The sequence below is a fragment of the Mesoplodon densirostris genome, chromosome 16 (assembly GCF_025265405.1).
Source record: "Mesoplodon densirostris isolate mMesDen1 chromosome 16, mMesDen1 primary haplotype, whole genome shotgun sequence".
Lineage (NCBI taxonomy): Eukaryota > Metazoa > Chordata > Mammalia > Artiodactyla > Ziphiidae > Mesoplodon > Mesoplodon densirostris.
The window spans coordinates 37,372,042-37,386,334 of NC_082676.1; the positions used below are offsets into that span (position 1 = coordinate 37,372,042).

General features: G+C 48.9%; 1 protein-coding gene across 1 annotated transcript; it reads right to left on the bottom strand.

Annotated features, from left to right (window-relative positions):
- Positions 1-2,311: 2,311 nt before the first annotated feature.
- Positions 2,312-13,426, bottom strand: RHBDD2 (rhomboid domain containing 2). Its single transcript, XM_060079008.1, has 4 exons — positions 13,172-13,426; positions 10,687-11,094; positions 5,770-5,920; positions 2,312-3,303 (listed from the first exon to the last, which is right to left on the bottom strand). Exons 1-4 carry the CDS (start codon positions 13,347-13,349, stop codon positions 2,946-2,948), a joined length of 1,095 nt encoding a protein of 364 aa, XP_059934991.1. The 5' UTR covers positions 13,350-13,426; the 3' UTR covers positions 2,312-2,945.
- Positions 13,427-14,293: the final 867 nt, after the last annotated feature.

Here is a 14,293-nt window from a genome sequence, read left to right on the forward strand (position 1 = left end):
CACTGCAAGGTGGGCTCACCTCACCTCTGCACCGGGCTGCTCTCTCTCACCCCACACAGCACGTCTCCCTTAACGGACTGTGAGTGCATTGAAGCCTCGCCTCATTCTTCTCCATCTTCACGTCCCCAGAGCCAAGCACAGGCCTGGAACTCAGCAGTTGCTCACAAAGCATTTGTTAAACGGAAGAATGAAGGAGCAGGCGTGTGAAGGAGGGAGGCCTCGCAGGGCAGGGCGTCCATGCCTCTCAAGGCCCTTAACTTGAGTCGCGGTTAACCACAAAGCTGGTTCCCTCCCGGGAGGGGCCTCCTCAGAGGACGGGAGCCATCCCTCTTCCTCCTGTACCCCCAGCGCCGGCCCCAGGGAAGGTTTCAGAGGCGGCCAAGGGGCTGCTTCTCTGCTGCCCCCTGCTGACGAAAAAGGGGAAACTGGATGAAGTCTGGAAGCTTCTCTGGCTACAGTGGCTCCCGCCTGGCCTGGGGATAGGAGAGGTTTCTGGAGCGCGGGGAATAATGGCTTTCCCTTTGCCAAATGTGCTGTATTCTTCATCCACCTAACAGCCAGTGGTTAGGGTCTTCCTCTTTCCCTCCCTCCAAAGTCAACCCCTCGCCCCAGTGGAAGGGTGTGTGCTGGGTATCGGAGACCGACCCCCAGCTCTCCAGGCTGATCTGGGCTCCTCCTGGGAGCGCCTGAACAGCGTTGCTGAATTACAGTTCTTTAATCATCCACTCCCCCCACCCCCAGACTGAGCTCCCCAAGGGCAGGGATCCCAGTTCATTCAATTGCTCAACAGATCTTTACTGCGTGTCAGCCCCGTGTAGGGGGTTCTCTGCTCCCACGGAGCTCACCTTTCCGTTTCCAGGCCCAGCCTGAGGCTTGACACACACTTGGTGTTTGCGGAAGGGGGCACACTGGCGGATCATTCAACAGGCAAGTGGGGGAGGGGTTTGGGAGCCCCTCCAGGTCCTCTCATATGCGTGTTTGGGGGAGAAATGCCCCCTCTGACCTGGCTCCAGGCTGCCTGCTGTGGCCCAAGCAAAGTCCAGGGGAACGGACTAAGGACCAGTCTCAGCGTAGCAGCTGTGGCCGCAGCCCAAGGCAGGCGCTGCTGTCAGCTGCTCTGCCAGACCCATCCTGCCTCCCTGGAACCCCGTTACAGAAAGCAGGGGTGGAGGAGACGGCTGAACAGAATGACCTCTGAGGGCCTTTTGGCTTTCTACTCAGGATCGTGTGAGGGCCCTGGAGCCTGACCATCCCCAAGGCCCAAGGCCTCCGCAGCTCCAACCAGACAGCCCAGCAGGAAGGCCAGACATGAGGGAGGTGACAGTGCCACACTGGGAGCAGGTGGCCACCTCACCTGCTTCTGGATACAGGCTAGGACTGGAGGGAAATGTCTAAGGGACACACAGCAGCCTGCACTCAGCGAGTGAACATGATGGGAAAGATGCTGGGTGTGGCTGGAGACACCAGGCTCTGGGACTGCAGACGGGTCTCAGCTGCAGCCCGGGCCCCCCCGCTCCTCGGCTGGTGAATCCTCTTCACAATCCCACTCAGGAGCCACCATCTCAGCTTCATGCCCTGCCCCCCGCCCCAGTGCAGGCCACTCACTGCCCTGTCCACTGCTGTGGATTTGTAGGTGTGTTTTATCCACCTCTAATACCCAGGGTCTCCCAAAAAGCCAGCCCCGAGCAGGCCATCCAGCTCCAGGAGTAAACGAAGGCCGCGTGTGTGGGTATCTGTGAGGACACCTGCCTGTGGCGTGTTTTCTCAACGTGAGCCCACTTCAAAGAGCTCAGCTGCAGGCTGATCAGGAGCCAGGAGCTCCCCTCGGCCTGGTCGGGCGCCCGTAGGCTCAGTCACATCCCCGCCCTGCGTGGTGTGTGGGAGGCCCGACCCCTGCAAACTACATTTCCTGGGCTCACGTGCCAAAGGCTTCCTGGTTAATATGGCCCACAGGAGACCCTGCGGGTAGATCAGGCAACAAAGAAGCCAGGGCTTTGCCCCCCCGCCTCTTGCTTCAGAGGCCATGGCGGCAGGTGCCTGTGTCACCCCCTGGTGTAAGGTCCCGCAGGCAGCCCTCCTCACGGTGACCCAGCCTGGAGCCCTGGGAACACCACAGCGGCGCCCCGCTGTTGCCAATCTCAGGGTTGCCAAACCTTCCCGTTTGTCCTTTCAGCTCTCTGGGGACCTTCTCAACTCACGCCCTCACGTCAGATGCCCGCTGGGGAGTCGTCTGCCTGACTTGACCTGGATGGACTCCTTTTGCTGCCCTCTGTATTCCTCGGCCAGACCACAAAGACACCACACACCGAGGGCAGGTCGGGGGCTGTTTCTTTATATAAAGGTAATCAACACTATGGATCCATAAGCATGCTGCCGCGGCTCACGCTGGCCCGTCTCACCACTTCCAGGGCAGAAGTCTGGGTGTGGGGCGGGGGGGGGTGGGTCACCGCCAAGGGAGGAACACTGCACAGGCCTGGGGACTGGCGAGCACACCAGCCGGGAGCTCCCAAAGGGCACGCGCAGACACACGAACACGGCATAACCACGAGCACAACGTACGAGAACAGGAAGGAAACAGCTGAAACGAGCCACTGACCACCAGTGCCCTCTTCTCCCAGGTGTCCTGTGGGGGGCGGGACAGTGGGTGGGCGGGGCCTGGGCCTGGAGCCAAGCGCCCCGGCTGTGCCACTACAAGGCCACGTGACCTCACGTCCTCACAGAGCGCTGCGCTTTCTGCATCTGTAAACTGGGGACGACAAGCTGTGCTTCACCAAGTTGTCATGAGGATGAATGAGACTGAAATAGGGACACATATCAAAATACTCAACACAGAGCCTGGCACACAGAGGTGTTCAGTAAGTAACTTTTTGTCAAGAATGTCTCAGCTCAGAGAGGACCTTCCTCGGAAGGCCGAGATGGGAGATCGCTTCCCTGGAAACTCTTTCTCAGGGGATCAGGACCCTTGAGCACTCCTTGGAGCCTGTAGTCGCTGAACTGGCCAGGGCCCCGGAATGCACTGTGCCGGGGCAGTTGAGGGGGGCGGGGGGCTGGACCCCCAGGGAGGCACCCGCAGAAGCCGGGTAGACACCAGAGGAGCTGGGGACTGTGCCAAAATGGTTCTGCACGTAGCACAGGCCAGACGTGGGCTGGTACGGAGGCAGGCTGGCCGTGTGCCCAGGGACCCAGGATGGCCAGGGGGCCAGTTTCTGGCCACTGGTGTGCTGCATCTGGGCCACAGGGTGGTTCGGGGCCAGGTGAGGGTGGCCGCTCTGTGTGGGGTAGGAGCCAGGCACAGGGTTCAGCCTGGAAAGGAACAGAGAGAAAATGGTCACTCAGCCACTCATGCCGGGGCGCACAGCAGCCCCAGCGGTCAATCCGCAGGTGTGAAGCGTGGGTCACTATACTGCTTTCTATTATAACATGCTGTGGACGGTTCCTATAACCAGCTGTAAAAATGCCAAGTGGGGAGGAAGGTCAATCTCAACTGGACAGAAAACATATGCCCAGAGGGGGCAGGGCCCACTCACGGTCCTGCAGTAAACCAGCAGGAAGAAGGGGTATCGGGCCCATGCCTGAGACACCCTGAGGTGTAAGAGCAGCTTGCAAACCAGAGGGACCGGATGGAGATGGGACCAGATCACAGCAGTCAGTGTTTGTGGTCGGCTCAGCAGCTGGACCCAGAGAGAATGGATCCACCTCTGTGGGAGGGAGGAGGGGAGGGCTCTAACGGATAACACAGGGCTTGGGCCCAGGCCTCGTCTGCTGGGAGATATTCTACCTGTGTCTTCAGGAATAAAGACTCACAACTCAAAGTCCCGGCAGGCAGGAACCGACGTGACAGATGTGGGGAGCTGTCTGTGCTGAGGTTGGAGACCCCACCACAGACGCGTGCGGCTGGGGCACAAAGGGGGACACATTCTAAGGGTTTTAGCCTGTGACCTTCATGCAGAGTTCCAAATATGAAGAACAAATGTCAACACCACTGATACCTGTGTTAGGTAACTAGACTAAACCTGTATACATTTCAATCCAAACCCAAGCTTACAAATCAGCTGCTTAAGTACAGATACAGGACACTTAACAGCACTTCTGGCATTCTAAAAATATAGAGGTTTTGGCCGATAAGAAGCTTGACAAGAGCCTCCAGGGAGGCAAGGCTGTCCGGGCAGTCAGGTCCGCTGCCGAAACAAACATGCGTGTTGTAATAGCACCTGTGTCCCGTTGTCAGGTCATCCGAAACATCACGTCCTGTTCCGGGTGCCTACAGCAGGCCAGGATAACGAGGGATCGAACACCACGCCATGCAAGGGACACAGAAGGAGCTGAGAGGGTCACCATGGCCCCTGGTCAGATCTGCGCGTCACGGTGAAGCAGGATCACCCGGCACCACGGTGTCACAGTTACAGAGAAGTAACTGTGATTCAGCGTGGAAGACCTTTCTCATCAGGGGCTGCCTTGGAGAGCCAGCCCCCAGCCGCCAGGGGTGAACATCGTCAGCTGTCTTAGAGGGGATTCCTTCACGGGACAGGGCGGGGGAGAGAGCATTTGCAAATGAGGACCCTTAAGTTCTCTCTAGATACTGTGAGAACAGCAATTAGCCAAAAAGCTACAATACACCTAATTCTAAATTTAAACACCTCCCACCCATTTAGACTCCAGGAATTACTTGCCTGAAACAAAATGGGTGAGTGTGCATTTCTACTTTTCCCAGTACCCGTCCCTGCCTTTAAGAAATGGTCAGAGTGGGGAATTCCCTGGCGGTCCAGTGGTTAGGACTCAGCGCTTTCACTGTGGGGACCTGGGTTCGATCCCTGGTCAGGGAACTAAGATCATCCTGCAAGCCGTGCGGCCTGGTGAAAAAAATAAAAATAAAATAGAAATGGTCAGAGGGCTCTGAGCTGCTGAAGGCTGGAGTGTCCACCTCCTAAAATAAAGTACAAGGAGTAGACTCCAATTCAGCCAAAGTCCTGCCTCCAGGGCAGCGCGGGGGCAAGATGTACCACACAGCTGAAGCAGAAAGGGGTCACTGACAAAGCACCTTGACTTTGTACTGAATCCGTTCTTTGGGAGGGACTTGAAGGAAAGGAAACCTCCTCCACTGTGAACTCTCAGCATCGGCAAAAACCAGTGAAGGCCACCCAAGGCCGGCAGTGTGTGCCACAGCGACAGGGAGTCAGTAGGACCCGGAAGCAGGAGCCCCTGGCTCTAGACTGGGCTCTTCTGATTCTGTGTTACCAGGAGACAGACTCTTGTCCCCTTCGGGCCCTCTCTCTGAAAGGAGGGAGTCAGGCTACGTGAGCTCTGGCAGCTTGCCCAGGACTTTCCATTGAGAGTTAATGTGCCTGGACTGGAAAACAGTAAGCTTCGCCTTCTCCTGCCAGGTGGCCAAGAAAACCCTACCTCTCGGGCTCGGGCCGTGCCACCTCCTAAGGCTCCCAGTCAGTTGCGTGGACTGTGCTTCTTACCAGCGTCACACGCAGGAGCCCAATCCCACCTGCACAGAGTGCTTGTCGGCGCTGAGGGCTGTTAATGGCACTGGATGGGGCCACAAGTCACTTGGGATTATGCACGAGAGCCCCTTCCTGCTCAGTCCCTACTTCAGACGCAGCAGGGCAGAATCTAGGGCGCTCGGGAGAAATTTGTGCACAGATTTTTCTAGGCCCAGGCTGCCCACACCCTCTTCCCTATTCCCCAGGACAGTGAACGAGTCACACCCTCTAGAGGCCCAGGAATTGCTTTAGGAATAAAGCACAGAGTTCTATAACTTACTTCCGGCTTTGGGCTGCCCTTCTTTCAGCTGAAGAGCCGGAGATGTACTTGAACATCGAAATCTTCCTCATCAGGCTGAAGGGGAACTTCTGGTCGAGCTTCAGTGCAACTCGCTCTGGGAGGTCGATGGAGTAGCAGTAGGTGAAGCCATCTGAGGTTGGCATATTAAGGAAAACTGGAGGCAGCTAAAGGGAGGAGGGCTGGACACTCCCCACAGGATACAGGTGCCCACATTGATTGTACAGGGGAATTAAGTGCTTATTCCACCATAATATCTGACTGGAGTTTCAAGCTCAGGGGAAACCAAGAGTTGAGTTTCTATCCCCTGTACCTCAGAGGGAACATGACCCAGCAACAGGAGAGGGCAGACAGGTGCTAACATTTCACCTTCCCCTAGACACATCCATCCTGTCTCCTGAGCCCCTCTGGCCCCTTCAGTCACAGTCAGAAGCCAGCACACATCTCTGTCCTTCCAGTGGGATGAAGCAGGAGGCTGTCCTAATACCCTCTGGGAGGACTGACATCTTCTTGTACTTTGTCCCAAATAGAAGGAACCTTGTCTCAATGTGACGAAGTGAGCTTCCTGTGGGCCTCTGCGGCAGCCCTGGGAGGTCCCAGGGATGTGATGGTACTCTGGTCATCCGACCTGTGTCAGCCCATCACTGCCTAGACAGCCAAAAAGAGTCAGCCTTTATCCAACCATCCATCCGTCCTCTCAACAAATATTCATTGAACATCTAGTATATACCAAGTACTGGGGTAGAATAAGTGGCCACAAGCAAAAGGTTATCTATGGATGACCATGCCGGGGACCTTAAGCTAGCCTAGGTAGATCTGAGAAATTTTTCTCTAAGGATGTGATGTGGATGTTGAAGCCTAAATTGTGAGTAGCAATGGCTAGAAGAGGGGTGCTGGCAGAGAGAAGACTGTACAGAAGCACGAAAAGAACACTGTTCCTTGAGGCGGTGTTCTTATCTAGAATACTATTGGCAAGATAATTCTCTGCTGGGCTAGACTGTTCCACTCATTATAGGACATTTAGCATTCCTGGCCACCAGCCACCACATGGTAGCAGTACCTAGTCATTGTGATAAACAAATACACCCTTGCTATCTCTAAATTCTTTCAGGGATGACAGTATGCTTCCAAACACTGATTCCAGCTGGTAACCAATGCTGTAAGGAAGTCAAAAGTTGTCATGGCTGATGACTTCAGAATGATCTCAAGAATCTGTTCTGCTTCTGACTCTGACGAAGTAATAACACTAGACTAGTCCTCCCACATATATAACTATAAACCAGGATACAATATTTTACACAATTGTTTTCAGACTTTGGACCACAAACACTACCAAACTGTGATACCTAAGAAAAGGGAAACAAATTAAGTGAGCCTCAAGATCAAGCTGGCTTTCTGCCTGGAGGCACTTTCTAAACCACAGCACAGGAACGGGAATCCAAGTATCATTCCAACTTTAGTATATGTGTTGCCAAAGCGAGCACGGGGAATCCAGGCACAGTACAGTATTTTTTCCTGAGCTGGAGAGACAAAGAGTTCAGGGAGGAAAAAATGCCTGGGATTTACAGGTCAGTAATGGAGAGGAAGGAGAAGAAGCTCCTCCTCTTCTTCTGGATGGGGCCACAAGTCCCTTGGGCCCGAAGAGGTTCCCCAAGTCTTTAGCTAAATACTAATGTAGACATACATAGGCTGAGACTCCTCCAGTCAGGCAAAGAACAGCTACTGAAGAAACAACAACTATCAAAGAGCTGTAAGATTAACAACTCCTGGAGCTCCCACAGGACAGGGACATGCTCAAGTTCTAACCAGAGTAAAGAGACTTCACTGAACACCCAGGACATTCAGAAGAGACCCCCAAAAGGCAATGCCTTAACAAGTAAATTAACTACCTATTAGGAAAAAAAATACTCTTTAAAGGAAGACAACAATATTCAGCCCTTGATAACACAGTATTCACAATGTTTATCAAAAATTAAAAATTACAAGACAAGGGACAAAGCAAGAAAATAGGGTCCCTAATCAAGAGGAAAAACAGTCAAAAGAAACAGGTCCAGAAAGGACAAAGATGATGGTATTAAGAGACAAGTATTTTAAAACAGCTATTATAAATATGTAAGTGAATGTGTTTAAAGGAAAACATAAACATAACAAACAGATAAAGAATCACAATACAGAAATAAAAACCATAAAGAAGAACCTCTTGAACTGAAATATACAACACGAGAAATAAGAAACTAACTGGGTAGGTTTAACAGCAGAGTAGACGCTGCGGAAGATGAGATTGCTGAACTTGAAGGCAGTGTGATAGAAATTATCCAAACTGAAATGTGGAGGGGAAAAAAGGCAAAAATTAAAAAAAAAAAAACACAAACAGCCTTAGTGACCCACTGAACAATACCATGTAGCTTATGTATATGTAATTGGTAACCTACAAGGAGAAGAGAAAAGAGGATAGAAAAAAAACACTTCAAGACATAACGACGATAATTTTTTTAGACTTGATGAAAATTCTAAACTCATACATCCAAGATCAACAAACTCCAAGTAAGGTAAACACAAAAACACCACCTCAAGGCACAAGATAATAGCTAAAAGCCAGTGATAAAGAAAAAATTGTGAAATGAGCCAGAGAAAAACAATGAATTATACAGGGAAACAATAAAAATGATTACTGATTTCTTATCAGAAACAATACAAACCAGAAGTAATGCAAGGACATCTTTAGAAGTGAAAGGAGATCAGAGAAGGCTAGAATTCTATATTTAGTGAACTAAAGGCATCTTCAAAGAACCAAAGATGGAGAGAATTTTTCACCAGCATACCTACTGTAATGTTAAAGGAAGCTCTTTAGGCTAAAGGAAAATGATACCAGATGGGAATTTGGATCTACACAAAAGAATGAAGAAAAATAGAGATGATAAATATGTGAGTAAATGTTGCTCTTTAAAAAATATAATTGACTGTTTAAAACAAGAGAAGTAGCAATGTATTGTGAGGTTTATAACATATGTAGAAGTAAAACATATAACAACAATAACACAAAGGATGGAAAGAAGGAAAACAGAAATACAATGGAATAAGATTCTTACATACAAAGTGGTATATTATCTGAATGTAGCCTGTGATAAACTAAAAATGCATATTTAAACTCTAGAGCAACCACTAAAAAATAAAACAAAGAGGCATGGTTAATAAGCAAAGAAGATAAAATGAAATACTAAAAAAAATATGCAATTGAAGGCAGGAAAAGAGGTAAAAAGGAACAAAGAACATTTGAGACAAAGAGAACACAAAAAGCAAGCTGGTAGACTTAATCCCACTATATCAATAATTACACTAAATGCAAATAGGCTAAACAAGCCTTTAAAAGGCAGAGGCTGTCAGACAGAGAACCACCTATATGCTATCTACAAGAAAGATTCTTTAAATGTAGACATAAACATGTTAAAAATATAAGGATGGGAAAATATATACCTTGTAAATCCTAATTCTAAGAAAGGAGAAAGCTGGAATAAGTAAATTAATATCAGACAATGAAGAATTTAGGGCAAAGAATATTACCAGAGATTTAAAGGGTCAATTTCATAACAGGAAAGGGTAAATTCATTAAGATGATATAACAATCCCAAATGTGTATGTATCCAATAAACAGAACTTCAAAACACTTGAAGCCAAAAACTGATAAGAACTGAAAGCAAAAAAGAGAGATCTACAGTATTAGCTGGAGATGTCAACAGTCTTCTCCCAGTAATAAATAGAATAACTATAAGGATATAGAAGATTTGAACAATACCTTGACCTAACTGACATATACTGAACACTACACCCACCAATTGCAGAATGCACATTCCTTTCAAGTACACACAGAATACTCACCAAGATGTAACAAATGCTGGGCCAGAAATAATTTAAAAGGACTGTAATCTTACAAAGAATTTTCTCTGACCACATGAAATAAAGTAAGAAATCAATAACAAAAAGAAATCTGGGAAATCACCAAATATTTAGAAATTAACCAACTCCCTTATAAATAACCCTTGGATCAAAAAAGAAATCCCAAGGAAAATTTGAAAATACTTTTAACTGAGTGATAATGAAAACACAACATATCAAAATTTGTGGGATACAGCTAAAGTAGTACTTACATGGGGAGTGTATAGCTTTAAATTTTCATGTTAGGAAAAAAAGTTTAAAACCAATGAAATTAAACTAGAATTTAAAAATGAGATACATAAGAACAATGTTATCAATGTGAATTTATACACTACCCACACTAATAGCTCATAGAATCACAAATTGTAAGATATGTCAGGAATGCACCTTGTCCAACTCCAAACACGACCATTCTGATGTTTAAAAAAAAAATCCACTTTCTATTTTAGAATACTTGCCCCTAATTGCCAGAATATTTATACAAGGAATATGAGGCTTATCCTAAGTTTTTAACTACCCATATGGTAAAAGCCTACCATAAAAAAAAATTTTTTTTTTCTTCTGAGAAAAAGATTAAGCCAAACAAAAACAAACAAACCTGCTTCCTATTCCTTTCATGGAACATCTCCAGCCCATGGGTAGTTCAGGTTCCTCCAATAAAAAAAAAAAGTAGTCAAATGTAGGTTTACACCTTGGAAAAAATCAATACAGAATATTTTACTAACTGGCAGTGCTGAGCCAGTGTGAGGAGTGAGCTATGGTGATCTTTTCCAGATGAGAAAACTCTGGCCTAAAGAAGGGAAGTGACCTGCCCGAGGCCACATGGTTTTCAAAGCTGAAGTTAGCACACAGATTAACCTACATCTGAGCTCACAGCTCTACTATCTACTTGACACCCCCAGGCCCTACAACTTGGTTCACCCTTTGGCATGTCATTGTTCTACAGTTACCTTCTAGGAAGGATACACGTTAGCCCAATTCCAAGTCCACAGACGTTACTGAGGAAAGAGGTCTGGGGAATGAGCCAGGAGGCACAGAGCAGGAGCCATGGCACCAGCATTGAGGGCACAACCATGCCAAACACCAGGGCCCTCCTCATCCGAGAGCGGACGGAATTGACTCCCAGCATGGCAAAAGCCACTGGGGTGAAACCTCTGGCATCCTCTACCTCCCCCAGCTTTGACAGCGATGACACAGCTTCAAAAGACAGGAAGATGATGGCACAGATGATGGCGAAGATCACGGTGAAGAAGCAGTGGCGGACGGTGCCCACGGTTCTCTCAAAATTGCCAGCAAAGCGCCAAATGATGATGGCACCGCAGAGCAGGGAGACTGGATTCTCATAGACAAAGATGTAAGTCACCAGCCTGTAAACTGCAGAGGGAACTGAGTTAGAGGCCCAATGGTGGGTTGTTCCAAGAAGGGAAAGCCAGGTTACAACCCACCTAGGAAACAGGGAGTAGCTGGCTCTCATTGCCAGTGAAAATCAGCCCGGAGCCAGTGGGATAAGCAGAGGGAGGCAACAATGAAGGATCCAGGACTCAAAGTAGAGGCGTGGATGTCTAATCTTTGCTCTTTCCCAGACCTGGAGCAAGTCTTATCTGTGACTGGCTTCCACGTGGGGAAAAAAATAACACTTTTTAGCATGGGATGGTCTTTAAATTTGTAATGTGCTTTATAATCCTTTTTTAGGTTTTAATACTGACCTATCTCACCGGGCAGTTTGAGGGTTAATTAATTGTAACGGCTTCAGGTGGATTGAGTGGGTGTCACTTAACACTCTTTGTGCCCGTCTCCTCGGCTGTAATCCTGCCCTCTCCTTCCATAGTGGCTGTTCAGAGGAAGAAAAAAGGGACCATGAATTATTTTGCACCTGTAAAGATTAGAAAACTATCACTAATAATGTAGATACAGAACTCAGAAGTCTTTCTTGAAAGTGCTGATCCAGTCTTCGAGGCAGAGCCATGCTTTATATGCAATAAGACAGCAAAGAATCTCACTTTTACTTTTCTAGAACCAGTCCTCTCTCTTATGTACTTTTACATCCCCACGGGCCAAAATACTAAACTGAAGGAGGGGGACTGGTGAAGTGGCAGTAACATTGGACTTGGGAGCCTAAAGGCTTGGAGTGGAATCTTGGCTCTATCACATCCAGGCCAGTTGAGCTCAGTCAAGTCACAGGCCCTATCGGCTTCAGTTCTCTCTTTGTATAGTAACAGGCATACACTCAAGGCCCTCAAAGGTCTCTTACATGTCTAATACTCACATTGCCCGTGAGCCCCGCACTCAGAGAAGCCGTGAAGTAAAGAAAAAAAAAATGGGGAGCTCAGTTTAGGCTGGCATTTTGCATCTGTCTCTGAAGACAGATGTGCTGTATCTCAGGTGGGGCTGGGAGGGACCAGTTTTAGATTTCAGCAGGGAGGCAGGCTATGAACCATGTACCTCAGTCAGGCCATCTCTGTAAGGCTTCATTATCTGAAGAGTACTTCATTGCTTGCTGAGTACTTCTGACACTGAAATCCCAAGTATAAATGTGAAGATTCTAGAAGCAATTCTATATAATTTGGGGATCATAAACCCCAAGGTTCCAGTCCCAACACATCACACGATAAAAAGAAAAATCTGGGTTCCTGTGTCAATTATATAACTCAATAGCTCTGCGAGTCTTCGCATTAAGCCTCAGTTTCATCTGAATAATGGGCAACAATAAAGCCTACATTACGTCATGGGATGACCGTGAGGATTAAATGAGATTAATGCATGTGAATGTGCTTTGCAAAACAAGTCATACAAATTTCCCATTTTCCTCCCCAGAAAAGAATGCGGAAGAAACAGAGACTAGGAACATCTTTTATGAGCAGATGTTTATACTTAATTGGTCTGCAAAATCTCTCACCCTCCCCGAGAAAACAAACACCTCTCCCAAAGGTACAAGATACTCCCTCCCGCCATGAGCAGGGAATCGGAGTGAGGATTAAGGTAAAAACGAAGAAGCACAAGAAAATCGAAACCCCAGGAAGCCAGGATCTTATAGGGGTGGCCACAGATAAAGCTCAAGTGTCTTGACGAAGGCGAAAGAAAAAATTTTTTCAGTGGGGGGTTGGGCCCTAAAGCAGACGTAGGTGTGAATGTGACAAGGGAGGGGAACAGAAAAATCCTCCTTGGAGATCGAGCAGGGGTGAATGAAACCTATTTGCTACGAATGGATACGGGGGCCTTGACCAGTCGGATGGCGACAGGGAAGGGAACAAATCTGGGTAAGGAAGCATTACAGTTGTGACGAAGATGGGGCTCTGCACAAAGACGTGGAATATGGGGCTGTCTTCCAGGTGGGCAGAATGATGATGCAGACGGAGACGGGGTGGCGGGGATGCTGGAAGGCCAGAGCCCAGGGCCTGGCGAGGTCGGAGGAAAAGGGCTGGCACACGGGGCCCGGCCCCGCCTTGCTCACCTTGCCAGTTGCGCAGGGCCTCGGACCGCAGCGAGAGGCCCGAGGGCGCCAGGGGCGGCTGCAACAGGAACAGGCGAGGCCCAGACACCAGCAGCGAGAGCAGTGCGGTGAAGAAGGTGGCGGATGGCACCTCGGGCCACAGGGACCAGCTCCGGTACCCGGGCTCCGAGACCGCCATGGCCGCCAAGTATCCCGCTCCCCTAGGCGCCTCCGGCAGGTTCTCGGCTCCTTCCGCCTCCTTGCGGCTGTCTCCCATGGCAACAGCGGAGGAGGTGGCCGGAAGCCCCGCCTCCCCGACGCCCCGCCCCATGCAGAGTTGCCCAATCCGGTCGCGCTGGCCAGTCTCCCCCGCGCGTAGGACAGTCTCCCCCGCGCGTAGGACAGCGCCCTCTGGCGGCAGCACCCCCCTTTTCTGTGTTTACCCCCATTATACCAATGAAGAAACTGGCGCCTGGGTAATGCAGTTAAATGGCAAAGACAGTTAGAACTCAGGTTCCCCCCGTTGGTATGGCCTGGAATTGGCTCCTGGCAAGGTGACTGGGTTAGAGAAACGGGTGGGAGAGGAAGGAGGGATTCTACTGAAGGCCCCGAAGGGATGTAATATAACAACAGTGATAACCAAGGTCTATTTCAGCACTTTAAGTCTGAAAAGCACCTTCACCAGAGAACAGCTGTTTAAAGTAGCCAACTGGAATATGGTTTCCCTGATTACAGATGCTTTGGAAGGTGACTTGCCCAAGGTCACAAGTGGGAAGCAGTAGGACTAGGATCTGAATTCCTGTTTGCTAGGCCCCGATTTTCTTCCCTTTTCACTACTTCCCTCTAATATCCTGCCTACTGCTACATGTATGTAAATTCGACTACTAAAAAATAAACAAATGCTTCACTGTCTGTGCTGGACATTCAGATCCGTTCCCAGCCCTAGTCTGCCCCCCTCAGTAGTTCTGGCAATGTCTGTGTGCCCATGAACCTCAGGAAGAGAACCTAAGATTCTTTTCGTCTTTTGTGTTTAGTACTAAAATATAACCATGTAATTTTCTGGATATAAATATACAGCAATGGGACATATCTCAATGAATGCTACGTATATTTAAACTAATGCTGCTCACGATGCAGCAGGGG

What these genes read in the sequence shown, in the direction of transcription:
- RHBDD2 (XM_060079008.1), bottom strand. Translation starts at nt 13,349, where the DNA reads ATGGCGGTCTCGGAGCCCGGGTACCGGAGCTGGTCCCTGTGGCCCGAG. An exon ending in GGCCCTGCGCAACTGGCAAG is followed by an intron (nt 11,095 to 13,171) that starts GTGAGCAAGGCG and finishes TTCCCTCTGCAG; the next exon opens with TTTACAGGCTGGTGACTTAC. An exon ending in ACTTGGAATTGGGCTAACGT is followed by an intron (nt 5,921 to 10,686) that starts GTATCCTTCCTA and finishes TGCCAACCTCAG; the next exon opens with ATGGCTTCACCTACTGCTAC.